The sequence below is a fragment of the Gossypium raimondii genome, chromosome 3, assembly GCF_025698545.1.
Source record: "Gossypium raimondii isolate GPD5lz chromosome 3, ASM2569854v1, whole genome shotgun sequence".
Lineage (NCBI taxonomy): Eukaryota > Viridiplantae > Streptophyta > Magnoliopsida > Malvales > Malvaceae > Gossypium > Gossypium raimondii.
This window is the reverse complement of record NC_068567.1, coordinates 3182326-3204180: the sequence shown is the minus strand read 5'-3', so window position 1 is coordinate 3204180 and position 21855 is coordinate 3182326. Positions and strand designations below refer to the sequence as shown.

Genomic DNA, 21855 nt, shown 5'->3' with positions numbered 1-21855 from the left:
AAGACCAAAACCAACACCCAAGAAAAGAATCCACTAACCATGAGGCCTGGAATAATTTGATGAAGCAATTTCATTTATTTTCTTCTTCTTCTAAATAATTTCACAGTATCTGAGAGTTGGAAAGAGAAAGAGATGGAAATTCAACATTTCAAACATCACCATCCTTTGGTCTTCATCCAAGCTCACAGTGTTGCAAGCAAAGCAGCTCCTTGCCTTGGGTGTCAGAAACCTGTAGAGGGCTGGAGCTATGGCTGCACACAATGTGAGTTTTATCTTCACAAGGGATGTGCTGAGTTAGAGTTAGCCCCCAAGATTCAGCATCCCTTCCACCCCAAACACCCTCTCATTTTTCTGCCAAATTCAGATCGTTATTCACGAATTTGCGATTTGTGTGGTAAGAGATTTGGGGGAATTTGTTATCGTTGTTTTGATTGTGACTTCGATCTGCACATCAATTGTGCTTTGCTTCAATCATTCATTGCTACAAATTTTCCTAAATCTTTGCACCCCCATCCTTTACATTTCATTCAAAATCCTAACAAGGAAGTCGAGCCTGATTGCCACGGGTGTCAGAAACCAATATCTGGTCGATTTTACCACTGTTCAGATTGCACTTATCCTACATTCTTTAACCTTCATAAGGAATGTGCTGAACTACCCCTTGAGATTATCACCCCTGTGACCGTAAGCATCCTCTTACTCTCTTGTCACAACCGCCTACTCATCCCCAGATATGTAGTTGCTATTTGTGCAGAATCCAATGGAAGGGGTTTGTTTATTCCTGCTCTCTATGCAACTTTGATCTTACAATTGATGATGTTCTTTTTTCACCACCAACAATCACAGTTGCAAGTCATGAACACCCGTGGATGCTTGTATCTACAAAAATATACTTTCTTTGTGATTTTTGTGGCACTGACGGAGATCACTTCCCCTATTTCTGTGCTACATGTCACCTCATTGTCCACAAGAATTGCATTTCATTGCCACTTCACATCATGATAACACGACATCATCACACGATTTCTCTTTCGTATTCTTTTCGACCGAATCAAGTTGAGGATTGGATGTGCAAAATTTGTTACGAGAAAGTTGATATAAGCTATGGCCATTACCGTTGTCCTGCTTCTCGTTGCCGTTATATTGCTCATGCACTTTGTGCAACTGATAAAGCAATTTGGGATGGAACAATTATGCCGAAAGGCTATGATGAGAGGTCTGAGGAACTGGTGGATGAACCTTGGAATTTGAATACTGATGTTGTTGAACAAATTCGTATTGGAGAGCTAATGGTAGCAAGTGAGATCAAGCATTCCTATCATGATCATAATTTAAGACTCACCTTTAGTGGGAAGACCAAAGATGATGATAGTGAGTGCGATGGGTGCACGAGACCTATATCAACTCCTTTTTATAGTTGTGAGCAATGCAAGTCCTTTCTCCACAAAGAATGCGCTGAATTGCCTAAAGAAATGCCACACCCATTTCACAAGCATTTGCTTACTCTCGTGAACTCACACGGTGAGTGTGGTTATTCATGGTGCCGTGCTTATCGTCGTCTGTATCAAGGATTTAGCTACAGATGCTACGACGTAGATTGCAGGTTCGGAATTGACATTCAATGTATGTTATTGTCGGACACCTTGAAGCACCCAAGTCACGAGCATTCACTCTTTGTTGTCCACAACAACGAGGGAACGAGTTGCAGTGCTTGTTTCAAAAGACTATACCCGTGGGAAGTTGCATATAGGTGCATGAAGCGCTGTGATTTCAGTTTAGATGTAGGTTGTGCAACACTACCACTCACTGCTTGGTACAAGTATGACAGGCATGCTCTTACTTTGACTTTTTCTGATGATTCTGAGCCTTTTCAACTTTACTGCGATCTCTGTGAAAAAAAAAGAAAGCCAAATCGTTGGTTTTACTACTGTGCTGATTGTGATAACTCTCTTCATCTCAATTGTGCTATTGGGTATCTCCCATATATGAAGCTTGGGAAAAAATTGAAAGAATATTGGCATAAACATCCATTCACTGTTGTGAAAAACATCTGGAATTGCCCTCTATGTAAGGTATGTGGTGAGGTTTGCAATGGGCAGGCCCTAGAATGTAAAGAATCTGAATGCAATTTTACCGTCCATTGGAATTGCCTTTGGGATCTCCGGGAATGATATACCACTCAAGTTGAAGAAACAGAGAAGCTGCAACATCATAGGTGTGTGGTGTTGTGTGGAAGGGTGTAGGAGATTTGGTAAAAATGGGTGATGGCCTTAGTTGTTGTAATCTGCATTATGTGATGTTAATGGTTGTTGTTGGAGCAGTAGAAGGTTGTGTTAGATGAAACATGATTTGTAACCACACATCTTTTATCTTTCACTTTTCTATTTGCTTCTTATTGTTTCGTCTGTTAAACTACTTTAAAAACAAACATTTGATCATCTAAAAATATTGAGAATGAACAGCTGCTTTCTAGCTTTCGAGAAGAATTTTTTTGGCTTTAGGGTTTGAAAAATTCTCAAATTTAAAAAAAAAAATTTAAGCCTTTGTTAATTTTTTGCACTCAATACTTAATTTTTCAAAATCCATCACAAATGCCCTAGAAATTAAAAAAAAAAATTAAGTAGTACTTAAACTTTCAAAATGCATTAAAAACACTCTCAAACTTTTTCAAAAAACGCAATTAAGACCCTTCTTTTTTTTTATACTCAATTGAATACTTAAACTACCAAAATGCCTCAAAAATGCCCTTTGGCAGTTAAAGTTAACAGCTCTTAATTTTTTTCAGTTAAAACTACCACATGTCACCACCACGGCGTGACATATGGTAAAAAATGATAAAAATTAATAATTAATAATTAATTATAAAAATTATGACTATATAAAAAATATTGAAAATTAGAATTTTTTTTATAAAAATAGTAAAAAAATGTAAAATGCATTAAAAACGTCTTTTAACCATTAATTTTAACCGTTGACCATTAAAGTTAACGACTCTCAGTTTTTTCAATTATCACGTGCTGCAACATAGTATGGCATGTGGTGAAAAATGATAAAAAATAAAAAAATAAAAATTATAAAATGTTTCTTTTGGTACGATAATTTTTATAATTTTTTTACAAATTTTATATTTCTTTACATTTTATATAATTTTCTTACAGCTTTATAAAATTTTACAAATTTTTTTCTATATTTCTATATATTTTATATTTTTACAATTTTTATAAAAATTTAATTTTCATAATTTTTATAATTTTTATCGTGGTTGTGACACGTGGTGGTTTTAACGAGAAAAATTAGGGTAGTTAATTTTAACAATCAACTATTAAAGTTAACGATTAAAGGGCCTTTTTATGTATTTTGACAGCTCAAATACATAATTGAGTACAAAAAAAAAACTTAATTATTTTTTTAAATTTGAAAACGGTTTACACCCTAAAACCAAATATTTTTATTATCACAACCACGTAATATTAAAAGTCAACTTAATTAATTTATTTCACCAACACTGTAATAATGATTATTTTTAATTTATTTTAACTGATAGTTAAACAACCAAATTTTTAGGCATGATGACTTTTTAAACCTCCAACTTTATAAAAAGAGTTATTTTAGTCCTCCATTTAATTTTTCGCCTCTTTTAACATTTAAATTTGTGTTGTTTGTTAAATCACTCTAAAATAGATAGAAAAGTTAACATTTGTTAAATTTGCTAACGTTACATACACATGATGAATTAATTTTAAAATTTTAAAATTTTAAAAATTCAAAATATTATCTTTTTAAAATTATTATAAAAGTATAAAATATGAATAATATTATTTAATATTTTAAAATATTAATTAATTTCTAACGTGGCATATATGTGGACTGTCATATCAGCAAAGTGAACAAATGTTAATTTACTTATTTATTTTGAAGTGATTTGATAAAGAAAATACAAGTTTAAAAGTTAAAAGAGCCGAAAAATTAAATAAATAGTTAAAATAACTCTTCTTTTTTTTTGCAAAATTGAGGAAAAAAATCATTATACCAATCATTTATGACTGAAATATCATTTTGAACCAGGCTTCACGTATCTGTTTAAACCCAGAAAGCCCATCATCACCAAAATGAAAACCCACAAAAATAGTAAGCTAGCTAAGCCATTATCCAACTTCTCCATTTCCCATTGAAAAGAGAAGCAGCAGCAGCTGGCCTCAGCTAAGTTACAAATCAAAGGAGTAGGAAGAAGAAGAGATGGTTCCAGGGTGAGGCATGTGTGCCAAAAGGATAGTTGTAGATGCATGGCATGACATGCTGGGAAGACTGGCTTCCATATTGGGCAAGGAAAGTAGTATAACATGGGTAGTTCAAGAAAAATGATGAGACAGCGTAACATGGGCGTGTAGCATAACACCGATGATAGAGCAGAAGTTTTACATGGAAACCGAGAAACATTATCTACTCGCTCTTTAAGTAGCTCGACCTGTCTTACAATGCTTGAGCATGTGACAGACAGTCAGGGGCGGAGCCACGTAGAGGCCCGGGGGTCATAGCTTAAATTCTTTTCAATTTAATCCTTTATAAATATACTATGACCTTCCTAAAAATATAAATAGGCCCCCAAAGTTTAAGATTTTTGTAACTTTCCTCTTTCTATATATATTTTAGTTCTCTTAAAAATATAAATAGACCCCTTCAATATTTTTATAGTATTAAATATAATATTAAAAAATTTATTCTTGATAAAAACAAAGAGAAAATCTTCTCAAGAAGCTAAATTACTCATGATGACTTTTGAATAATATTTTTATTAAATAATAATAAATTAATGTTTATTTAATATTTTACTTAAAATAATAACATTTTATAAGTAATATAATAATACATAAAAAAAGATGAAGAGACCTTTATCATCCTTCTTCATATTGGTGCCTAGCAAGAAAAGAAAAAATTCTTCATCATTTTCCTCCAAATTTTAAGTATAAAGTATGTTTTTCTTCAAACATTTCATATATTTTGAATCTTTGAAGCTTGTTTTACATATATTGATGGAAGCTTATAAAATTAAGTGAAATGTGTATGTTTTGGATGGAAAATGATTAGGAGACGGTTTCTAACTTGTTAGAAGTGTAAAAATGAAACAAAAATAGTTAGATAATGTTACATATAGTAAGTTTCGGTCAAAGTGAATGTGAGGAAGAAAACATTGGTTATTTTGTTTAAAATTATGTCAAATGATAGCTTATGAAGCAATGAGCATTCTGGTGAAAACGGAATAAAAAATGATTTTTTTCGAGTTGAAAGTTATGTGAATTTCGGATCAGAAAACTTAAGTTGTCAACTTGATAAATCATGTATATACAAGTTTGTCATTAGTAGTTGATTTACTATATCTAGCTATATTAATTTTATTTTGTGAATTTTGAATTATTTAATTAGTATTTAAAATAGTATGATTTCAATTATAAAATTAGTAAATTCTTGATTTTAAATTGAATTTGAATATTACGATGTATGATTGAACAAGTATAAGCATGAGTATATTTAATTAAAAGTAAAAATCTTATATTATGCGATTTATGATTTGAAAATGAAATGAAATTGAAACGAGAATGATATGAAAATCAAAATGGAAATGGATGTTACAATTATTTTACTTTTTTTTTTCAAGTTGATTTATAAATTTACATAGCACGTCTAATTTTAACTTATCCCTTCAAAATTAACATCTGAACTCCATCACTGCGGATAATGTTAAGGTTTCATTGTATGCCATATGTAGACCTGATCATGGGTCAGGCCACTCGGCCCGGCCAAAAAGCTTGCCCGAAATGTGAGAGAGTATGAGCAAAAATATAGGCCCAAAAAATGGGCTTGGACAAAATAATAAAGCCCGTTTAAAAAATGGGCCGGGCCTCGAGTAAGGCATTTTTTGCCCCAGCCCTCCCCGAATTCACTAAAGGACAAAAAAATTTGCTCTTTTTTTTAATGTTATTTTCTTATTGTTTTCTCCATATTTTGCTACCATTTTACTATTATGTTGCTACTATTTTATTGTTATTGTTTGGATATTGTATAAAACTTATTTTATTGTTAATTTTGTTATTATTTTAAAGGTATTTGTTAATTTTGTTATTAACCCTTTGTTAATTTTTTGTTATTAAAAAAGGGTCGGGCCTCAGGTAAGGCATTTTTTGCCCAGGCTCAGCCCGGCCCTGCCCGAATTCACTAAAGGACAAAAAAAATCTGCTCTTTTTTTTGTTTTCGAATGTTATTTTCTTGTTGTTTTCTTCATATTTTGCTACCATTTTACTATTATGTTGCTATTATTTTGTTGTTATTGTTTGGATATTGTATAAAACTTATTTTATTGTTAATTTTGTTATTATTTTAAAGACATTTGTTAATTTTGTTATTATTTTAGAGGCATTTGCTTGTTAAGTTGCATTTATCTTAGTGTTATTTAAGTCTACATATTTTTTAAAATTTATTTTCAATTTGTTGGGAAATATTTATTTTAATATTTTTAGTATTTTTATGTATTATATATATTTAAAAATTATATAAAAATTAATATGGGTGGGTTAGGTTAGACCAGGCCGAGCCTGAGTTTTATCATTTTTATCCAAGTCAGACTTGAGTAAAATTTTTAGCCCATCTTTTAAGTCGGGCCCAGGCCTAATAAATGGGCCTGAATTTTTAATTGAACCCAGACCATGACCACCTCTAACCATATGTATTCATTTGCAAATTCAATAATTCATTTTAATCCCCCACAAGTGATAGATATTTGTAACTTCTGTTGTAAGTTTGTGGTAATATGTGTTGGTACACATTTTAGTACAATACTACCGACAAAGCAATAAATATTGAAAATAACGCAAGTTGTGATTTTTCATTTTATATATATATTTATATTAAGGGTGGGAGTAGGGATGTACCTATCTAAATTGGAAAATTTTCATTTAGGTTATTTAAATTTTAAATTAATAAAATAGAATTATACTTTGGTCTCTCTAAAAATAATTTAATTTTTAAAAATTATAAAAATTAGATTATTAAAATGATAAAAATATTTTTTATTATCATAATTTAACTAGTCTTCTAAATTAATCTATGGAAGGTCAAACCATGAAGGTGTTAGTTTGGCTTTTCAAATTTTTTATCATAAATGATTTAAAATACATTAATATAGAATTTTAATTTTTCATATGATAAAATGAATATATATATATATATATATATATATATATATAGAAGCGTTGATAGATCAATAATTGATGTTTATAAGTGAAGTAAAAATTATTAGGAGGTTGGTAGTTATAGGAGAAGCAAGTCTCAACCAGGCATAAATCTAGACAAGTGTGTTCAAATTGGCTATTTTTCATGTTATTTTTTATGGCTATATTTTAATAATATAATACCAAAATAATATATATATATATATATATATATATATATATATATGTGTGTGTCTGTGTCTGTGTCTGTGTCTGTGTGGTAAGATGTTCCTAACCTTACCTTTTTTTTTTAAATATTTTAATAATGTCTATCCAACAAGGTGGCTTTCCTTTTGCAAGCATACTTTAATCATGCCTCAAATATGCATTATTATGATATACTAATCATTTTAAAAACAATTAATGTTTTGTAAAAATTATAAATATTTTTTTGGTAAAACAAAAACTAAAAGAACTTAAATTTGTCCTACAATATCAAAACCACAATTTATTTTGTCTCTATCAATGACATTGAATAAATCGGCAGGAGTTGTTGTCAACACGTTCACTCTCACCTTATCAGTAGAGACCGATTTAGCAATCTTGTCAACAACACAATTAGCCTCCCTTAAGATGTGTTTAACCACCCAATGTTTTTTATGTTGTAGTAGCTTTTGGATTCGCCTCACCAGAGCAGAAGTTGAAATAGTTGGAGTGTCCGTTCTTAGTGCTTGGGCGACCTCGAGATTATCTGTGTGAATCAAAATTCTCTTCAATCTTTGTTCTTTTAGAAGGATAAGACCATCCAAAATAACCTAAAGTTCGACATAAAAAACAGAGTAAGTTTTCAAGAAATGATTAAACCCCATTATCCATGATGGGTTATGCTTAATAATATGATAGGGTTATAGGATACTAAAAAAATAAAACATGACATAAAATGATTTATATAATGCAAATTAGTAATGTATTAAATTTATATAAATATACAGCATTTTAAATAGGGTAAATTATCAAAATAGTCATTTTTGTTTCCCTCAGGTTATATTTTAATTACTTATGTTTGAAATATTATGTTTGAAATATTATGTTTTAGTCACTTACGTTATCGTGTTGTAGTCACGAAACGTTAATTTTCATTAACGGGGTAACGGTAAGCTGATGTGTCACGTTAAATCATCATTTCAAATGAAAATTTTAGGTTAAATTGTACAATTGGTCTCTATATTTTCTCATTTTGAGTAATTTATTTTTTTCTTTTACGTTAAAAGAGATGAAAAAAGGAGAAAAAGCAGAGAGAAGAATAAGAGAATGAAAAAAAAAGAGAAAATGGGGGAAAGTTAAAGGAACATAAAAGAAAAAAATAAATTGCTCAAAATGAAAAAAAATATGAGAACCAATTATATAATTTAACCTAAAATTTTTGATTGAAATGATGATTGAACATGCCACGTCACCACGTTACACCATTAACGATAATTAATGGATTAGTGAAAAATTTTTACAACACGTTAACATAAATGACTAAAACATAATATTTCAAACATAAGTAACTAAAATATAACTTAAAGGAAACAAAAGTGACTATTTTAATAGTTTAGCCTTTTAAATACCATCATAATACAACAAAATACATATTTATCAAATTTAGTAATTCTGTTTCAACTAGAAATTAGGATTTTGGCATAAATATCACCAATTTTTACCCTCTTTTTTAATTTCAAATTTGATTTTATATAAAAAAAAACCATTGAATTACATCCCATTCAATTTTAATTATTAGAAATGAAATTATTATTTTTAAATAATAATAAAGTGTGATAGTTGCTCACCTCATCCCTTAACTATGTGATCGGAGATTTGATCACTGCTCATAAGAATGGAGCATATTTCATAATCAACCATTTATTTATTTGAAAAGCACTTGCAGCAAGGGAATTAATCACTGCTACCAGAGACAGATCCAGAATTTTACTCCAAGGAGGGCAAAACTTCTAAATTCGAACGGCTTTTTTTTAATTAAAAAAGTGTTAATTCTTCTCCGATACTTTTTTTTCTTATCAAACTAATCAATTTAAAACATGAATGATTTAACTATAAACAAATTAAAAGAAAAAAATTACACTATATAAAATTTAATATTTCTTTCCAATATCCAAAAAGAATAACTAATACTATACGAAAAATTTCATAAAATTCATTATAATTCCAAAATTAAATTAAAAAAGCATAGCCTTAGTTCTATTCCTCAATACTAAGCATCCTATATTGCACATTCATTTTTTCGTAAGATTGAACTAATAACAAAAGGTTGAGGAACCGATTGATCATTATTGCTTTCTAACACCCTTTTCTTTAAAAAAATTCGATCTTTTGTTGACCATAATTTAATCAAAAATCTAAAGAATGTAATAATATATTAAACAACAACATATTAGGAAAAAGAATAAGCTAAATAAAGAAAGAACATAATTTATGCAAAAAATATTTTTTGAGAGATCTTTTGCGTAATGAGTCGAGAAGAAGATAATTCCTCGGCAAGACATACAAATTAAAATATAAGAAAGTCACTAACCTAATATGTATGTGTATGGATCAAATCAATTACTTCTAGAATTTGACTTTAAAATCCATGTTAGGCCTTTAAGTTCTGTCTTTCAAGACCCATCATACATTATTATTATTATTAAAGTTATATAATTAAAAACTAAAAAATACAATGTTAATATAAAGCATAATCTTTTGACTTCATGACAAATGTTATATAATGTGGATACCAAATTTAAAATACTTTATAATTTATATATAAAATTTAAAAATCTAAAATTTCAAGTACTCTCAAATCAATCCCTAATTACTCCCGACGATAAATACCTTTATCACAACTTTTAATAAAAGTGTAAAACAAAATAAAGGAGCAAAACATAATATCAAAATTTAATCAGATCCAATGTAACTATCAAATATCAAAAATTAGTTTGATGGGGATTGTTAGTAGAATAAAGGGTGGGGGGCAACTTTGTTAACATTTCCGAGCAATAAATGCGGAAAGCTGTGACAATAAAGTGAGTCAAATTTTGTTGTGATGTCATTTCTGCTTCACCAATTTATTTGCTGTGCATGACATGCAATCACTTTCTTTTTTTGTTCTTTTCATAATTATGATATTAGTTTTATAATATCTAAATACTAAACCTATTTCACACCAATTATTTTCATGAATCTTATTTGCATTTGAAATATAAACGAAAACTATATATTCACTAAAGAGTTAAAAGACAGATAGTACACAACACATGATAATTCATATTATTATTTTTCGTTCAAAATATTTACATAAAATTAATATATATTTTTTGAATTATAATAATAGGACAAAATGTAAATAACAAATGCGATTAACGCGATTCAAACCCGAATCACATCTGGAGTGATGAACACTTTTTATCATCAGGCCATCACATAAGATTCTAAAAATTGATATATTTTAATTCATATTAAAAAATATTAAGATACTTTTATGGTCATCCATCATATTTATATTATTTTAAAATTTTATATTATATTTAATTATCATATTAGAAAAATCCCATAGAGCCGAGCAAGTGAGCAGTCCAGTATTATTAAACTAATATGAGAAAACTGGTAGGCTTTCTGTCCGAAAGTCCATTGTCAGCTTCCCACCTCATCTACTCCACTCCCTCCTTTGCCTGCCTTCTTTCAAATAATATAATATATAGATATAGATATAGATATATTATATGGGTAAATTATTCATCATTGGATTATTTGAAATTTTTTATTTAAGTTATTAGGTTGTTAAGATTTTTTAAAGTTCGGCTAGCGAATTCCAAGTGACTATTCTACAATCGGTACGGTGGATTAATACTCATCGATAAGTGAAAGAACATACCTTATATCCAAGTAATTAACAATCAATGTTGAAATTTTGAAAAGAAAAAGCTGTTTGGATTTTGATTCATAAATTTATAATGTTTAAAGCTATTTTATGAAGAAAAAAAAACCTAAACTGTAGAAGAGAAAGGAAAGATAAGTTTTCAATTGGTACAAACATTGCGAATAGAGAAGGTCATACAACAACAATTTTAACAATCTAATGACTTAAATGAAAACTTTAGAATAATTCAATGATCATTTTGTAACTTTTTAAAGTTAAATGACCAAAACGTAAACTTACTAATAGTTTAATGATCTTGAGTGTAGCTTACATATATATATATATATATATATATATATATATATATATATACATACATACATTTGCAAATAGTAAACCATGAAGCTAACTCAAGTCCATAAATTGACCTAATTATCAACAAGCGCATACTCTACTCATCACATGAATGATGTGCTTTCTCCAATGATGCAACACAAATAGAAAGAGAAAGGTGAAAGTTATTTCAAAGGAATTTAACAAGGACACAACTTAGCTAAAAGAAATAGAAAATAAAATAAAGTTTTGTTGATGCAAAATTTCAACAAGGGAGGATTACAAGAAGGAAAAGGTGGTCGAGCTTGAAATGGTTCACTCATGTAGGGCGGAGAGCATTAATGATTAAGGTGAAGGGGAGAAGTAATGGCGATCTCCCATGGTGGAAGAAGAAGCTAAAGGATGTTTGTGGTGGCTGAAGAATGGATGAGTGGAAGAAAACTCCCTATGCCCTAATACCAAGAAGTGTATATAAGCTATTCAAAAAAAAAAGTGTATATAAAGGGGTCTTTGGTAGGACCAATGTTGTGATCAAGATATTTATGTATAACAAGTTTTTTTTTTCGTTAAGAGAGAAAACTAAAGAATTCTTTATTTCTGAATAATCAAAATTGAATTACATAACTCATCTACTACCTTTGTTATACATAGTATATTTGCTACCAGGTTACCTCCATCAAATGCCATCAATTCCATCAACATACCTCCGCTAATAGAACTATTCAACCAATACCTAGAGAACACGTGAGCTGCTACTTTTGAGTAGGCAATTTATATTGATGGAACGAGCATCACTTGTACCTCCATTAATAGTACTATTCAACCAATACCTAAAGAACACATGAACCACTACTTTTGAACAAGTAATTTATATTGATGGAACGAGCATTACTTGTCACCCGCATACTCTACGATGTCATATTGCCCCTTAGCTAAAGCTCTTAAAGAGACTATAATTAGGAACCACCACTTGTCTCCTTAAGTATACATATGTATATACCCCTTCTCACCTTTAAGAAGGGATAAATACAACCAACCTCATTCAGCTGTCACTCAATTCTCTCATCGAACCTTCAAGTCATCATCCTCTCCTCTTTTACCTTGTTCATTATTGCCTTCACCTAATGGCTCTTTGCCCCCTAAGGGTGAACTAACCTTTGTTTCATCACCACCGTCTCCTTTACCCAAGTACTTGATATCTACAATTAGTGTGGTGAGTGTAGGTGACATGGCTCATTCAACCACTAGTGTCCTTGATATCGTAGAAGAAAGAGGCCAAGACCAGAAACAGCAAACTTAGACCTAAACGCGAGTAATGTAAAACCAACCTTAAACCAACATCATGAAATATCAACAATTTCAACAAAATCTTCCCAAGATCCTTAGCATCCTTATAACCCTCAGCACTCTTACTATGGAAGCCGCCTACAATATTACTAGTATTCTTCACCCTAGTATTATCCACCCTAGTATTGTCCCCAGTATCATCACATTAATATTAGTGTCTGTTAGGGTGAATAGACCTCTCAAAATTATTATTCAAACTCATAACAATTCACGAAAATGCAGGAAAAATAATGAGAGTGTTAGAAGAACAACTCTTTACACAACAAAAGTTCTATCGAGAGTAGTAGAACAAAGAGATCAACCAAAGAAATAAAAGAAATGAGAAAATAATTGAAGAATTAAAGGTTAAAAGGGAACTTCAACTACAAAACCCCCTATCTAGGAAGAAGAGATGACCTAATCAAGGGCAAAGCCAGAACAATTTTTTAGGAGGGGCTGAATGAAATTTTAATTTTTATAGTCTATATCTTTATATTTTTATAGTCTATAATTTTTTATAGTCTATATCTTTATAATTTTAAGGGGCCAAAATATAATTTTACCTTTACTAATTTAAAATTTTAAAAAGATTTAAAGGACCTAAATGATAATTTTTTATTTTAGGGGGCCGGGGCCCATGCCAGCCCCTTCTAGAATCGCCTTTGGACTCAGTTTTACTCCAATAGGCAACATAATCAACGATGTGAAGATAACCTAACAGACCAACCAAACCGACCACAAGAGTAGAATCAACAAATGCAAGAAAATCTATTTGAACTGATTGGAGTTAATATGATATTATATAATTACTAAACTACTCGTAACCTCCCCTTTCCATCCATAAGTTGAAGGACAATGTCCACTTAAGCGCATTCAAATTCATGTTCTTCTTACGGTTGTTAAAAAAGCGATGCCAATTGAGTTGAAACTTAATCAACCAAATTAATACAAAATTAATTATATATTGAATCATAGAAATATTTATAGAGAGGATATAAAAATTAACTTATTTACTCTTTTTTCTATTGTTAGAACTTATTTACTCTTTTTTTCTTATGTACAATGTGTGGAGACACGTATTCCCACCGATCTCAGATGAACGTAAGTGGCCGTCTGTATCGCTTACTCTGTTTAAGTTGTTACCAGATATATAATTGCATCGCAAACCAAAAGATCGACCTTGTTCAAGTAAAATACGTAACAATATGAATATCTGGGAAAGAACGAACCAATAGAAGTTGTGCAGATGGTGTAGGAACCCATGTTATACAATTTGATCTTGTCCAAATCGAAATAGTTAATAGTTGTTGTAATAAAACTATGTTGCATTATTTCTATTTTATTAAAAATATAAAAATATTACTTTATTTAAAAGAACTTCTATTTTATTAAAAATATAAAAATAAGTTACTATTAAAATATTAAAAACAACTTTTATTTTATTAAATGAAATAATATAAAAATAGTTTGTACAAATATATTAAAAAATAAATGTTGGTGTCGGTCGGAATCAGTGCCACATGGGGGTCATCAACGGTTACGTGCTGGATTTCTCATTGGTTCAGCTTCCGGCGGAGGTTGTGGTTGTGGGTGTTGGGAGGATGACCCACCTTAATAGAATAAAGAATGCTGAGGTGTTTGCATTACCTACGATGGAGGTGTTTGAATCCCATAAGGTGATAGGGATTGGTAATGAGAAGAGCTCCCCGACGACGCCTCGTGTGACCCCTCCTATGACGGCAGCCTATATATCATCGATTGAGTCTGAGTCATAGAGAAAGGAGATGCACCGGCCATGCATTCCAACTTGGCATAAGACTGGAAAAAGGAAACATATAAGGGTTAGGATACATATAAGGGCTAGGATACGCACCTGGCATAATCTGAAGATGCTGTGATGTAGGTGTCGTCAGTTGAGGCATTACACCCGGTGATTGTGTAAGCACTATTGATGGGCCCGTGCCATCATCCATTCTCCTTAGATTTAAAGGGCCTGTCATTTCTTTTCGATACGAATTTTCCGACACCTCTGCTCTTCCGACAGTAAATATATCTTGCTATGGATCCTAAACCATGGTATGTAATCTGGCACGCACGCTAACTCTAGAACGATGATCGGTTCCCTAGTAGGTATATGATCATACCGATTTCTCACATTTCGATATATTTCGACCAAAATACCGACCAATTCGTATTTGATTACTGTAAGTCAATTTTATGCTCATCATCAAGCACCTTAGGTGCCAAGAGAATCGGTTGTCGAAATCTAAATTACTGCAACACTCTATTCGTCTGGTGTATCTCCACGGTAGCATAATTGACCAATGAGACCTTCACATGCCAAATGTTCGGATTTTGAAACTATATGAACATGATAAAAATATTAGTTATATACATAATACTAAATACTAAATACTAAATACTAAATATAAAACGACTATTTTATGTATATATGTTTTATTTAATACTTACTTGCACTTCCAAACGTTGGTCTAATAGAAGTCGTATATCTTCAAGAGCGGTAGGTATTCCAACATAACTCGCCGAATGATTCCACCTAATTAAATAATTTTTTAGCATACAATTTTATTTTAAATCTATGTAATAATTGTAAAATCTAATATGAATTTTACCTAGTTATGAGTGAGAATGTATATGAGTGGTCCACTCGAGGACGTAAAAATAGAAAGTGAAACCTAGCCCATTATTGTAGTAGTGATAGGCAATCTCTGATTTTGGCTTTAGTTGGTGGCATCGCCCCGTACAGCTCTCAGTACAATATTGCCAACACGGCAGACCCTTAACCAAATTCGCCAGCTGCTCTAAAATCAACGAGTTTCAGTAGCCATATCAGATGTACGAGGTTTCATGACAAGTCCGGCATCAGATAACCTCCAATCATCTCAAGAATATATGCCTGAGCATATCGTATTCTTTCTACTTCAATCGAATCATTCCTCGGCTTCGAGAATATATCTCATAACCAGCCCATCTCGATCCAACCTCCGTAAATATTATCCGGAATCGCACCTAAAAGATTGTAGCATAGGCTCCCCAATCAGCAGATTGAATAGACCCGGTGAGTGCGGACCCATCCATTATCAATCCCAATTGTAACTGCACGTCCTCCAAAGTGATGGTACACTCTCCGTATGGAAGATGGAATGTGTGCGTCTCGGGTCTCTACCTCTCTATCAACGCGCTGATGAGTTTCGGGTCCAACTTGCACCCCCGGCCTATAGTGGCCAGGTGCCAAAAACCTGCTTCCCGCAAGTAATTCTCTATCAACGGTGATGGAGAACCAGACATATTACGAATATAGCATTGTAACACCCGATCTAGATACTGTTATAAAAAAATATAAAATAAAAATTAATTAAAATTACATAAATGAAAAAAATATTAAATAATATTGAAAAATTAAAATTAACCCTTACCATTCTCATTTGTTCGAAGGAGATATGATTATGATCGAGACAAATTAATTTCCCGGCCATTGCTAACACGATCAAATATTTTTGAAATTATAAAAAAATACTAATTCAGAAAAAAATTAAAGAGAGCTTTTTTCCCAAAATTAAAGAGAGCTTTGAGAAATTTGAGAGAAAATTGAAGAAATAATATGTGAAAAATAGGAGGGGAATTTTGTCGATTTTTTTTACCATTGGACCCCCAACGGTCAAAAAATCAAATAGCCGTTGGGGAAAAAACACGGGCTAATGCTGAATTTTCCTAAAATTCCCCCCAAAAACGCTCCTATGTAGACGCGTTTTGCTGAAATCGGCCCTTTTCGGTAAATAATGAAAAAATTAGCCCATTTTCATAAATAAAGTTGGAAATGGGCCTTTAATGGTAAAATGGTCTTCAAATACACTTTTCTATTTTTAAATTCTTCCATACGTGATAATGAATAAATATAAGGTCAAACTTATATATAAACGTAGATTTAATGTGTAATTTGATACATAAATTTTAATTTGATATAATTATACATATAAAATTTTGATTATGATTTAAATTTATAAATAAAATTTTAATTTTGATTTAATTATACACATTAAAAATTATATTGATTGAATAAATATAATGATTTGAGTATTGATATGGTGTGAAATTAACATATTTATGTATTTTATTTAGATAAATTTTTGGGCACAATGCTAATAATTTTGTATTTATTGTCTAATATCTATGTAAGTGCAGATAGTGCAAATCCAAAATGTCGAGAACAAATTAAAATATGAAATCACATAGGAATAATAATTTGACATTTTTAAAATTTTAAGATTTTATTATTTTTATTTAAATATTATTTGTGAATATATTTATTAGGAATTTAATTAAAATTAAATTTTATATCTTATATTTTATTTAAATAAAATCTATCTTTTAAGAAATTGAGTAGAAGTAAAATCTAGGTACCAATTTCAGCTTAAAAAACTGAAAATTGGGGAACAATTCACGTCCTTGCTTTTGCTTTTGGTTTGGGAAAAGAAATCAAATTTATTTTATTTTTAACTTCATTCAATTTTAATTCTTTTGTTTGATTTCATCTAAATTATTTTCATCTAAATTATTCGAGTCATATTTAACTTTTTTCATTTGAGTACTTTTTTCGGTTCAAGAGATAAATAAGATTATCCCGTAGTATTATTTTTAGCGTTGTTTCAAGAATAATTCTTTTCTTTGTACATGATTGAAAATGATATATAGGTGATACAATTAATTCGACATCGAATTACTTTATTAAAAAAATAAGTTGACACAATTTGATTGAGAGTACAATTGGGTGACTCCTTGAAATCATTAATTAGAATTAGGTTCTTCTAGTTCGCAAAGTTGCCGATGGATTAAATCGTGGAAGCATCTTTCGGGGTCGTTTGTTCGATAAAGGTTAATCGTCGAGCGCTTGCCACAATTAATTTACGATTAAGGAATAATTAGTAGTTGGGACATCTTCGATCACTATAACTACTTATCAGGGAGCGAGAATACATCCATGGTCCATGATCAATTCTGAGATGTCTTCACTGAGGCTAGAATATTCATCAATTGAGTTTATTTTATCTAATTTCAAATTCAGTTTTTATTTACTGTTTTAATGTTCTTCGATTTTTATTTATTTAATTTCGTATTACTTTAATCCCTTTGTTTATTTTAGGTAGGATGACAAGAGTTGTGGACATGACATTGCTCACGAAATGCCGTAGTTATAAAAAGTTTGAACACGGTCAAACCAATCCCAATTAATCCACGTGGGATCAACCCTATTCCTTGTATTACGAATCTTATATTCTATTTTTAAGTGTATAATTATTTTTAGTGAATTCACATTATGTATATAATATGTTCACATAAAATAAGGTTATTAATATAATTTATAAAATTTAAATTAAACTAATATTTAATATATAAAATTACATAAAATTAAAATTTAAACAAAATTTATAAATAAATTTGTTTTAACTTTTAATAATTAAAAGATATGGAATTTCTCACGACAGACTCGTTAATAATTCAACCTTATTATTTATGCACACATGGAATGAATAAAATAAGAACAACGAATTTTTTATTTTAAATTTTAGATGAATTTAAAAATGTATTTATTTAGTATAAATAAGAAAATGGAAGAGAGAGAGAGAGAGAGAGAGACAGAAAGTGAAAGACAGACAAAGACAACGACAACGACAACGACAAAGAAACAACAACACATCGCTGTCCTAATCTCTGCATGCCTCAATTTTCACTCACTTCCCTATTATATTTCTGTCTCTCTTTCTCTCTCCATCTCTTCCCATCTTCTTCCTTCTCTGACCAGTTTTGGGTCACCGAGAGAAAGGCCTCAGCTCATATTGTTTTCATCGATTTTCCTCTGCATTTTCCATCACTTTCTCGGGAAAAAAAAAACAGAAAGTTTCAGAAGAATGTACTCGGGTATTCGGTCGTTATCGTTAGATGGATGTGTGGGGGATTATCAAGGGTCGCTTGATGGAACCAACTTGCCTGGTGATGCTTGTTTGGTCCTAACAACCGACCCCAAGCCTCGACTCCGATGGACGGCCGAGCTCCATGAACGTTTTGTCGATGCTGTTACTCAACTCGGCGGCCCTGACAGTAAGTTTTTGTTTCTGGGTTATCCTTTCCTTTTACTTTTTGCTATAAAAATGTGATTTTTGCTTGTTTTTATTTGTTTTTATTTGATTGGGTCATGATAATGTGTTATATTAGTGGTAATCAAAGTTCCTTTTTAAGAAATAAAAAATAAAAATAATCAGCTTTTTGGATTTTGGGTACTTTAAGTATCTCTTCTCTATAGCTTTTAGTTCTTGAAATATGGGTTACTTTTTTTTCTTTAAAAAAAAGTATTTCTTTGAGATTTAGTCATTATGTTCTTTGAGACATTGATAGCATTATTTTTGGCTTTTGAGAACTGGCCTTTTGAACACTTGGGTTTTAAAGTTAATACATGTTATTAATTTGTATTTTGGTAATTCTAGTTTCTATATTGTCTTTAAATTTAGTTTCATTTTGATCCTCCTTTTGATTGTTGAAAAAGATGTGTTGTTACCATGTTGTTCATGTCATCTTTGATTTTTATTACAAGCCACAATTGTTTTTTCTTTGTAATGTTTGGTAATGATTTAGCAATCATGTTTTCTATTGGCACACCATTTAATATCGTTGGAAAATGGATCATGACATCTTGGAACTTTCTTTATCTCATTGCCATTTTCTTGTTCTTTCTATCATATATCTGCCAATTCTATTATTTTTTGACCTCTTGTTTAATATTTTATTGCCATGGATTTTCTTCTTATACTTGTATGAACCACATATATTTGCATAAACACGTAGGTTCTTGTGCCCACGTTATGTTTCTGGGGGTACTTATCTAGCCATACAATACGACCAATAGGACAAAACATAGTTTTGGAGCCATTAAGTTCAATAATTTTGGTCTCCATACTTTCCAGTTGGAAGACAAACTTGAGCAAACTGTGGTTCTTTGTCTTGGTCTGCAAGAATAATCTTGGTATTAGTATTTTCTTCCTTAAAAATTATGCCATAGGATTATAGCATTGTAAAAAACAATTGTAAAAATATCATACATGCTTCTCTGTTTTAACTTGGAGTGATACAATGTGAACCAACCTAGTTGATTAACAATGGCATTTTAAGACTCGACCTTCATGTCCCCTTCTCTTATGTCTTGTATGAACTGGCATTTTGTTGTTGTAAAGTTATGAATCTTGATGTAACGTCTTGAAATGCATTGCAGAAGCAACCCCTAAGACTATTATGAGAACAATGGGAGTAAAAGGCCTTACCCTCTATCACTTGAAATCACATCTTCAGGTTCGCTGTTACCCACATCAATGGTCACGACATGAAGTTGTTCCCTTGTTATATTAGTGCTTTCATGCCTTTGCTCGGTTTGAACTTTTATGTGCACCCATTTTTATCTGTATGTGTTTTTGTTGGGAGGAGATGGCTTTACCGGCTAAGCTAATTGAAATACCGTTGCCTCCGTTTTTGCAGAAATACCGACTAGGGAAACAATCTGCCAAGGAATCAACTGATAACTCTAAGGATGGTAGGAGACTCATTCTCTTTAAACTATTAATTAGTTTATTCATTAATGAATATGGTAACTTCTTCCTTTTACCTTATTTTAGTCTTCTACCTTTGATTGGCTCAATGAGTCATGAGCAAGTACTATCACAATTTGACTATTTCAACTCTGTCAAGAAGAGACTGTTGACAAAATGTTTCTATCATATGCGACCGGTTTACTACAAAGTGAAGAAACTGCACATAGGAAGACATTAACTTTTTTCCTTTCTGGGGTACTTATAGGCATGGGTTTGATAAATCATCAAAATTTGCTTCCAAATTTTGTACTAGAACTTTTTTAGTTATGTGCTCTTCAGGGTTTCATAAAATTTCCGAAATTGTTTTTGAACTTGGTTTTATATGATTTTCTCGTTTCTGCCATGTTTATGTGGTATATTGGTTCTCGTTGGAGGTCCAGAGAATTATTTTATGTGAACTGATAGATGGCAGATAATTGTTAGACATATTCTTAGTTGATTGATAAAAGTATATTTCTTGGTGTTTCAGTTTCCTCAATTGCAGAAAGACAGGACACTGGCTCATCTACAACAGCATCTTCGAGAATGGTTGCGCAAGACGTGAATGAGTATGTTCTTTTTGCTCTTGCTTGATGGTCTTGTTAGCTTTCTTGAATTTCATATGAATACTGGATTCCATCTTCCGAACAGTGGTTACCAGGTTACTGAAGCTCTTCGAGTGCAGATGGAAGTTCAACGAAAACTACATGAACAGTTGGAGGTTGGTCAGAATTCTGGTCACCTCATAATGATGTTTGTCACCCTTGTAGTTACACATTTTTTTTCTGCACACTAACGGTTTCACTTAGCAGGTACAACGTCGTCTTCAACTCCGGATTGAAGCACAAGGCAAATACCTACAGTCAATACTGGAGAAAGCTTGTACAGCACTGAATGATGAGGCTGCTGCTTCTACTGGTCTAGAAGCAGCCAGAGAAGAACTTTCCGAATTGGCTATCAAGGTATCTAACGATTGTCAAGGGATGATCCCTCTCGATAACATAAAATTGCCTTCCTTGTCTGAATTCACTGCAGCTCTAGAGAACAAAACTGCTTCCAATATGCCAACCCGAATTGGTGACTGCTCCATTGAAAGCTTCTTGACTTCCAGCAGAAGCCCTTTGTCACAAACGGGTGTCGGGTCACAGGCCGTTACAATGAAAAGGCCAAGGCCCCCATTTGGTATCGGTGACCCTTTTCCCTTGGGTGGCATAAGGCAAGAAATAGAGTGGGTAATGCCTAATATTAGTTGAGTTGTAAGACATTTCCATCTTAGAAATGGTACCTTCTCTTATTATATTTTCTTTTTGTTTTACTCTTCTGTCTAGTTAATCTAAAATGTAGTTTTTTTTTTCAACTGTATTATCATTGTTCTATATATATATATATATATATATATGCTAAGAGCTGATCCTTTTGAATATGGGGTTACCTAAAAATTCGAACTGAATCGATTCAATTA

General features: G+C 31.3%; 2 protein-coding genes across 2 annotated transcripts; both read left to right on the top strand.

Annotated features, from left to right (window-relative positions):
- Positions 1–864: 864 nt before the first annotated feature.
- LOC105796560 (uncharacterized) lies at positions 865–2384 on the top strand. Its single transcript, XM_052627965.1, has one exon. The coding sequence runs from the start codon at positions 870–872 to the stop codon at positions 2169–2171; it is 1302 nt and encodes a 433-aa protein (XP_052483925.1). The 5' UTR covers positions 865–869; the 3' UTR covers positions 2172–2384.
- Positions 2385–18541: 16157 nt separating this feature from the next.
- Positions 18542–21750, top strand: LOC105796556 (protein PHR1-LIKE 3). The gene is made up of 6 exons (XM_012626300.2): positions 18542–18876; positions 20042–20118; positions 20302–20356; positions 20884–20962; positions 21045–21114; positions 21206–21750. The coding sequence occupies exons 1-6, from the start codon at positions 18687–18689 to the stop codon at positions 21644–21646; spliced, it is 912 nt and encodes a 303-aa protein (XP_012481754.1). The 5' UTR covers positions 18542–18686; the 3' UTR covers positions 21647–21750.
- The last annotated feature ends 105 nt before the right edge of the window (positions 21751–21855 follow it).